Source organism: Bombina bombina, chromosome 3 (genome assembly GCF_027579735.1).
Source record: "Bombina bombina isolate aBomBom1 chromosome 3, aBomBom1.pri, whole genome shotgun sequence".
Classification (NCBI taxonomy): Eukaryota; Metazoa; Chordata; class Amphibia; order Anura; family Bombinatoridae; genus Bombina; species Bombina bombina.
In genome coordinates, this window is record NC_069501.1 from 110,578,349 (window position 1) to 110,587,826 (window position 9,478).

General features: G+C 37.3%; 1 protein-coding gene across 1 annotated transcript; it reads left to right on the forward strand.

Moving 5' to 3' along the window:
- The first annotated feature begins 235 nt into the window (after positions 1 to 235).
- On the forward strand, positions 236 to 8,649 carry ATP5PO (ATP synthase peripheral stalk subunit OSCP). The gene is made up of 7 exons (XM_053704547.1): positions 236 to 342; positions 2,071 to 2,121; positions 4,253 to 4,363; positions 6,731 to 6,860; positions 8,079 to 8,191; positions 8,279 to 8,365; positions 8,461 to 8,649. Exons 1-7 carry the CDS (start codon positions 313 to 315, stop codon positions 8,572 to 8,574), a joined length of 636 nt encoding a protein of 211 aa, XP_053560522.1. The 5' UTR covers positions 236 to 312; the 3' UTR covers positions 8,575 to 8,649.
- Positions 8,650 to 9,478: the final 829 nt, after the last annotated feature.

Here is a 9,478-nt window from a genome sequence, read left to right on the forward strand (position 1 = left end):
ATACGTGTGTTGTGAACACGTAAAAAATGTTTTAATGTGGATGTATCATGTTTTGAAACAGTTGTACATATGTTTTTCCACTTTGGCCACTGAATCTATCGTTACTTTGTATTACGTCGAGGCATTGAGCAATATTAGGTCAAACTGCGCATGCTTCAGTGTCTTAACTGTGGTTACCATAAACTACATTACCCAGGTCACTCAACGATATTTCACGCATGCGCTCGTGGTTGCTTGAAGTTCTTTTACGCTGACGTACGACGTAACCCGGTTGTGTGAGAGGCATTGGTTTGACCTAGAGCAGCGGAGAATATGGCAGCGGCAGGAAGGCTCTCCTTGACGGTAAAATAAAAGTGTAGCCAAATAGAAGGGCCCAGAGTACTATGAATAGACAACGGGTCTAAATAAAATCTTAAGTGAAAGGGAAGCTATGAGAGAGGGGCCTAGTAGAATATCGCCTCATGGAAAGGAGGCTGTCAGTGCATGAATCCCAATGTGACACTGTGCGATATATTCGATGTATAAATGTCCATATATCAAGTGCTAATTACATTAGTGACTTAATCACTCTGCACTTTTTAACGGACATAAAACATTTCCTGAACCTGGAATCAAGTACTTATTAGCTTCCAGCTTGGCCTTTTCCTGGTTAGGCAAACTATTTAGCCGTCCTAGATAGCATTTGTTTGTTACTGGGGCTGTGTAAAGAAGTGTCCAATTCAAAGTCTAAACATCCTTTGTGTGAGATGCCCAATTGTATTATTTCATTACTTTTGGTATGTTAGAGACCATGTTATCGACTGTATTAAAATAATGGAACATAGAAAATATTTGAGAGCCTGGGTTGTGGATGTGATGTAAATGAAACTTTCCATACATTCTCTAATCAGTAGAAATATAGAAATCATGCATTTAATTTGTATAATGATGTTATCTGATGCAGATAACTTGGTGCTGTTTATAAAGCTTGCAAGGTGTTAAATACAGCAGGAGTCAGGTTGAGGTGAGAAAGCTCCTTTCTATTTTTTGTTCCATAACTGGTGACAAATGGATTATATTTAACCCTTTGTCCCACACAGGAATATGAAATATCTTGCCGTCCTCTCTGACAGCCATGGTGTTGTATATGGAATCAAGGTCATGTTCATTTTAAGTTAGAATCTAACACCTATTTTAAAAGTAACTAGGTGTTAGCATGGTCTTGTCAAAGTATTAAAACAATTTGGATTTTTTTTTGTATGCCATCCCTTAATACAGCATTTTTATTTTGTGATTGTCTCTTTAATAAGAAAGCATACCTGATATGTCCTAGAGTCAAATTTGTCATAGCAATTACATTTTAATCTAAGATATGGCGTGTCATTCTAAAAATTAGTAAAAGTGGAAATTTGTTGTTGGCATTGAAGGTTCCTTTGATTTCTTAATTACAATATTGAGTCAATATCAAGTCTTCAGACTGTGTGCCTTCTAAATATGTTAACCTTAAAGGGCCATAATACCCAAATGTTTAAACACTTGAAAGTGATGCAGTGTAGCTGTGAAAAGCTGACTAGAAAATATCTCCTGAACATCTCTATGTAAAAAAGAAAGATCTTTTACCTCAAAAGTTTCTCAGTAGCCACATCCCATTGTAAATGATTTCTAAGCAGCATATTAGTATGTCTGTCCTGGGACAGCTTAGGGGATGAGCCTCATGCACTCTCATATTATTTCCCTATTCAGCTTACTATGAAATCTCATGAGTTAAGTCAAATCTCATGAGATCACAGTAAGAGTGTATGACCTCAGCACTGCTGATGCTGATTGGCTGCTGTTCATTTCTTCATTTTTTTTTAATTTTTTTTACCTGCAGCTGGGAGCAGCTGAGTATAACTTTTTACACAGAACTTACTCTGCTGAGCTGAGGAGATTGTGAGATAAAATATCTTCATTTTTTACATAGGTGATATTGTCCTGTCAGCTTTTTACAGTTATACTGCATCAGTTTCAAGTGATTTCGCATATGAGTATTATGTCCCTTTAAGTATTTTTTAACTAGATATCTTCTAAATATCTATTTTTGTGTTTTAGGTTCGCACCTTCAGCACCAGTGCTGTAAGACCAGTTTCCAAGCTGGTCATGGTAAGTCTGGATCAATTTTATTTCCTTCTCATAATAGCCTTATCTACTGGGTGGATTTTTTTTTATGTGGGAATAATACTATTTGTACTATTTATTCAAAGTGTGCATTCAGAACCTTCGTTTGGATCTGAATGCGGAAGAAAGCGGACACTTGTGGCATTTGTCTCTTTTCAGAGCCGGATTTATTCTTATGAAAGTGCAATATTCTAAGATCTGAACAAATCCAGATCTTTGTGTGTTGAACTTACACAAGAATAAATGCCACAAGCGGCTTCCGCATTCGGATCCTTATGAAGGATCTGAATGCACGTCTGCTATTTATATTAAAAGGACACAAATTTGTTTTCTCTCCCACCCCACTTAAAACATAGCTTTATATAGAAACCTTACATACTCCTTGGAGTGTCAAAACTTCAGTACATTATGCTGCTTAGTACTCCTGTAGGTACATGCTTCCTTATAAAATAAGCCACCATAGCTGTTTTCTAATGTCACTTTTGTGTGTGGTACAACCTGGATGTCGTGCATTATCGCCTGTCACAACAACTGCAGTGCTGCTTCTGAAAAGACTCCTCTTCTCCCTAGGCCATAAGCATTTTTAATTGTCTATATGGGACTTATCATTCAATAGTATGACCATTCATAGCAGCTACATGTGTGCTGCACTTTCTCGTTGGGGAAGGCTATTGTATCTGGCTGTACTGCCTATCAACATTGAAGATAAAAAAACAAACTAACTTGAGGCTATGAGTAGCAAACACCTAAAGCATTTTACATTGCTATTTTGAGACGGTTATGGATGTGTAGCCTTTATATTTTTACAGTTGTTCAGTTTAGAGTAAAAGCATTTTTGTAATATACATGTATTGGCCAACATGCTTCTAGTAAAAGCTTTAGCTATTACAAGTGTATTGAAGTATGCGCACTAGCATTTAAACACAGCACTTGCTCAGAGAGCTTAAAGGGATACTAAACCCAATTTTTTTTTTTTCATGATTCAGATAGAGCATACAATTTTAAGCAACTTTCTAATTTCTTCGTTCTCTTGCTAGCTTTATTTGAAAAAGAAGGCATCTAAGCTAAGGAGCCAGACACATTTTGGTTCAGAAAACTGGACAGCACTTGTTTATTGGTGCTGTCCAATCAGCAAGGACAACCCAGGTTGTGAACATAAATGGTCCAGCTTCTAAAATTTCTTGCTTTTCAAATAAAGATAGCAAGAGAATGAAGAAAGTGTGTGTGTATATATATATATATTTTGGTCTGAGGAAGGGGTTTGCAGCTGCGCACCACACGTGTATTATGCCCAGCAGTGAAGGGGTTAATTTTAGATTTAGTGTAGAGATCAGCCTCCCACCTGACACATCCCTCCCCCACAATTGCCACTGCCATCTTAAGTACTGGCAGAAAGTCTGCCAGTATAACTAATAACGTGTTTTTTTTTTTTTTTTATATATATATATTATAAGTGTAGGATCCCCCCCGCCATTACCCAGTTTACTAACAATGTTGCCCCCCTCAATACCCTCCCCCTCCCAGATCCCTTTCCAAAGAATTTTTCCCCTTTCCCCTCTCCCTCCTTCGGGTTGATCATTGATGGCCGCACGCGTGCTCCCAAGCCGCGATCCCAGACACTCCGGAACAGGATCCGGATCTACCACCGGAGTCCCTGCTATGGCTCCCACCCACCAACGATCGGCACCATCGCTGGTCGATGCAGAGAGGGCCATAGAGTTTGTAATACTTGTAGTTAAACATATTTAGATGGCGTCTAGTCTCCTTGCCGCATTTCTTGCCCCCTCTGATTTCATCCCCACAGATATTCTGCTTATCTGAAAGCTTTATCTTTTAATTTGTTTCTGAATCTTCTACTATTCAGGTGTAATAAACTGTCTGTGTTTATCAGATCATACGCACTAACTAGAATACCACGTAAGAGTAGACTGTAAAAATGTTTAAAGGGAAGTAACATTCAACAAATATTTCTATAAACCTTTCTGGGTAGAGTTTTATAGTGAGTAGCAGATCTTATAGTTTTCTGAACTCCGGTTTTACTTATTGCAATGCATCTGCAAACCAACTGCCATTGAACAAAGGTTTCAGTCTGTGTTCATTGTGTGTTTTGTTTCAGCCTCCTGTTCAGGTGTTTGGTTTGGGAGGACGTTATGCCACTGCCCTCTACTCTGCTGCTTCAAAAGAGAAGAAATTGGATCAGGTGGAGAAAGAACTGAACAGAGTTGCTGTGAGTGATTTCCCCCCCCCCCCCCCCCCCGCTGTAAATTTAGGAAACTATTAAAGGGACATGAAACCCAAACATTTTTTTTTGTTCATAAAAAGAATACAAATTTAAACAACTTTCCAATTTATTTATTTTATGAAATTTCCTTAAATCTCTTGGTATCCATTGTTGAAAGAGCAGCAATGCACTACTTGGAGCTAGCTGAACAAATTGGCAGTATGTGCTTTGCTGCTCCTAAATCCACCTAGGCATGCTTTTCAACAAAGGATTCCAAGAGAATTAAATTAGTTTTAAATAACTTTCCATTTTTCTTCTATGTGAATCATGAACATTGATTATACTGTCCCTTTAACCTTTTGAGTGCTAAGCACTTTACCACCTGGTTGCTAAGCTGATTTGAGGGGTTTTTAAATATTTTCTTTAAATATTTTTTTTTTTAACTTTATTTGGTTTTGGTCTCAGATCCCCAAGACTTACACCGTTGGAAAGGTTAGGCGATTACCTTTCCAACGGTGGGTCTTGGGTCTGTAGCTGCTTAGATGCCTGAGATAAAGGCTTCTAAGCAGCATGCCCCCTTTCCCTATACTTGTCATTGTCGTTTTTTTTGTTTTGTTTTTTAATAAAGTTGCGCGGTGACATCATCACGTCATTGTGCGTGACGTCACCACACAAAACGTGAAGCCCCGGCGATGCCTGTCACTATACAGGCCCGATCGCGGCGGTGGGAGCCCCCAGATCTCCCTCAAGGTGGGAGAGTGCTAGATACGGTTCTGAGCCGTCGTTGGCACCTGAGTGGGAAACTCTGCGACGGCTCAGAGCCGTCGTTAGCACTCAAGGGGTTAAGAACTTAAAGGGACAGTCAAGTCCAAAAAACTTTCATGATTTAAATATGGAATGTAATTTTAAACAACTTTCCAATTTACTTTTATCACCAATTTTGCTTTGTTCTCTTGGTATTCTTAGTTGAAAGCTAAACCTAGAGGGTTCATATGCTAATTTCTTAGACCTTGAAGACTGCCTCTAATCTGAATGCATTTTGACCACTAGAGGGCATTAGTTCATGTGTTTCATATAGATAACAATGAGCTCATACATGTGAAGTTACCCTGGAGTGAGCACTGATTGGCTAAAATGCAAGTCTGTCAAAAGAACTGAAATAAGGGGGCAGTTTGCAGAAGCATAGATACAAGGTAATTACAGAGGTAAAACGAGTATTTCTATAACGTTGGTTATGCAAACCTGGGGAATGGGTAATAAAGGGATTTTCTTTCTTTTTAAACAACAAAAATTCTGGTGTTGACTGTCGCTTTAACACTCCTTGACTTCTGCTTTTAATCATCTCTTTATATTCACACTGTGACTAAAGTAGTCTCTTCAGTAGACAACCAGATTACTCTGTGCATAAAGCATAAGATGAATTAAACATGGCTCCTTGTCATTTCTTAAAGGGACACTATAGTCAGAATTAAACTATTTTGATTCAGATAGAGAAGGCAGTTAAAACAACAACTTTCCAATTTACTTCCATTATGGAAATAGAAGCAATCTTTCAAGATTCTCAGCACAAAATCTGCTGAATCTAGTAAGTGCTAGTGCATTGTCTTTTCTAATTTAAACATTGTTACAAATGAGTTGCCATCACTATTTTTAAGCTCTCTGATCTGCTGCTGTACACACACAAGTGCTGTGTTTTACAATCAGGTTTTTGTTTATCAAGTTCCTTTTTTTTTTTTTTTTTTTTTTATTGTAGGAAAAATAATATAACCTAGTAAGTAGGTTCAACTAGCAGCATCAGGTATTGTACTGTGGTCCGTAGGAGCACCTGCAGCTTGGTTTGTTATAACAACGGGTTGCAATCTATTAGCTAACCTATTGTTTACAAAGGAAAAATATGTCGCCATAAGTCTTAAAGTGTCAGTAAACGTAAAAAGTAATGTTATATAATTCTGCACATAGGGCAGAATTATATAACATTATATTAGCCTTATCGTTATAAAACCTTATTTGCCCTTTACAGTCTGCTTTCTTGGTGAAAAACCATAATCCTCCACGCTTGGATTTGCTGCATCATTGGCTTCTGGTTATTTGCTTGGGTGCGTTACACACTTGTTTTAAACCCACAACCATAGGGTTCAACATAAGTATTATCTTAAATTCAAGAGTGTCATAAACTGAACTGAACTTGTAAAGTTGCTTTGTTATCTGGCAATAGTGACAGACGTCTCCAGGTGTAATTATTTTATTTACAAAAAATGTATATACAGGATGTAATAGAATTAGAGGATGCTTTATCATGCTAATGCATGAAACATATAAAGCTGTTTTATATACCCGCATATTTCTGTATTTAATACTCTTTTTCTGTTTCAGACACTTGTAAAGGATCCCAAGCTTGCTGCAGTTATTGCAAACCCACACATCAAACGTGCTCTGAAACAAAAGGCTATCAATGATCTCATGACAAAGGAGGCTTTTATGCCCCTCACTACTAATTTTGTCAGTACGTATTCAGACTCTAGTCTCTAGTTTGTTCAGTAGGCATTGTCCGGATTGTAGTTAGCACTGTAGCGATGCTTCAGGTCAGTTATTAGCTAAACATCTGCATGTCTAAAATGGGATACTGTCCACAGAAATCTTGCAGCATAGAGTGCTTTCCCACCATCTGTAGATTTTGTTCAGGGGATCCAAATTATATGACCAGTATCACTAAGGTTTATATCAGTTGAATAGAATCAGTAAGTATACACACCTTCAGTATAGGGTCACCTTGAGGTGCAACATTTTTTGTTGTAGCTGCAGTATATTTCTGATTTACTGCTTGCATTTTTTCCCCCCTGTAATACAAGATTTAATATACAAATGATCATACTCTGCTTATAATATGTTATATAATATTATATAACATTACTTATGTTTAAATAAGCTTTTAATACATAAAAATGTATGAACACATTTCTACTGTATATAATATACCATTGAAAGTAGATTCCTCCAAATGACAAGATGAATAGAAAATATATAATTATTAGAGGAACATTATAAAAATACAACTTTCTATTTCATTTAAGAATTTTACCTTTAAACACATTCCTTTTTTTGCTGTGTGTTTATCTCATTTAATAGGGTAAAATAACTTCAGAAGGGTTAACAAATACTTACACCCCAATTCTGCTCCAGATTACAATGTGGCTAGTGATCAGAACATACCCATATGTATGTATAGTTCTCAGCCACCAGCTGCATCATTCTCTGGAGTGGTAGACGTTACAGGTTTGTTGCCTCCCCTTTACAGGGCTTTAATGCATTTTAATCCAAATGCAGAATGTGGCATATGCTTGCGGCCTTTGGCTGTTTTTAGGGCCACATTTATTCTTGTTAAAGTGAAACGCACTAAGATCTGGATTTGCACACAAAAAATAGCCAAATGCTGTGCGTGGCTGCCTTTTTCCGCAGAGTATTACAGGATCGATAGTCTTAACATTACATGCTCTAACGTTATTATTTAACATTTATTTTTAATTATGGCTCTTTTTAATTAGTTGCCCATAATAACATGCATGCCTTTCTCAGGTCATAGTTCTTCTGGGAACCTTAGATTATATTTCATTTTCAACTTCCATAAATTCTCTATTGAAACATTTTGTGTAAAGTGTCACTCATTGTCTCTTGTGTATATTACACCCATATCCAGCAGTCACCATTTTGTTTTTACTTGTAGATGTGCTTTCTGAGAATGGTCGTCTTCCTCAAACTGCAGCCGTATTAGCTGCATTTGCAAAGATTATGAGTGCACACCGGGGAGAAGTGCTTTGCTCAGTCACCACTGCTTCAGTAAGTTGGGGAGAAGCCTTTAATAACACTGAATATTTCCTTTATTGTTCTTCGTGACATGTCTAAGTATTGTGATTTGCTTTTTAGCCTCTGGATGAAGCTAGTCTTACTGACTTAAAAACTGCTCTCAATGGTTTCATGGCAAAGGGAGAAACACTGAAATTAGAGACCAAGGTACAAAATGCTTAAACTTAACAATATTATTGTAATTAACTAATCATAACTGTTAACCACAAGCAAATCTTGATTTGTTTTTGTTTTTCCCCAAGATTGACTCTTCTATCCTTGGTGGAATGGTTGTTAGCATTGGAGATAAATACATTGACATGTCTACGAAAGCGAAGATCCACAAACTGGCCAAGATTATGAAAGAGACTGTATAAAAATTCCATTAAATATTTTTCTGCTATACTTCCCGCAGTGTCTGACCATAATGAACCAATAAATTCTTAACTAAAGGAAGATGTCCTAGTTTATTCTGTAATTTAGATTTTATCACATAAATTAATGTAAACTTGTGAATTAAATGCAACAGCTGCAGATATGAGTTTCTTCACTTCACATTTTACACTTCACTGTTAAAATTAAAGGGACATTAAAGTCAAAATGAAACCTTCGTGGTGCACTGCTGCTCTTTCAACAAAGGATGCCAACTGAATGAAGCACATTTTGATAACAGAAGTAAATTGGAAAGTTGTTTAAAATTGTATACACTGTCTTAATCATAAAAGGAAAATAATTGGGTTTGAAAAGCACAATTATCTGGGGTTTTTCCACCTACATAATATATTCACTCAGCTTTTTTATTTTCTGTCCTAAGATATGGTGAGTCCACAACGTCAATTACTTGTGGGAATATCATTCCTGGTCAGCAGGAAGAGGCAAAGAGCACCCAGCAAAGCTGTTAAGTATCACTCCCCTTCCCACTAACCCCAGTCATTTTCTTTGCCTTGGTGCATGGAGGAGGTGATGTTTTAGTGTCTGAAGAAAATTGGATTTCCTTTGATTCAAGCAAGATTTTAACCAGTATAGAAGGCCAGAGTAGGTTTACTCTGTTCTTCCCCCTGTTTCAAGGATTGGGTCTAGCCATATTCCATGTTGATCTCTTTAGTATGGTTGTGGTGGCTTTAAAGCAGTTAGGAACTTGTGATGTGGGCTTCACTGCGTTTTCCTAACATTTTGCTGCCCTGGTATAGAAAGCTAGAGTAGGTTTACTCTGTTCTTTCTCTTTTTACAGGTCTGAGTAGTGTGTGTCCCCTCTCATACCGTGTAAACTGTCCTGCCGGA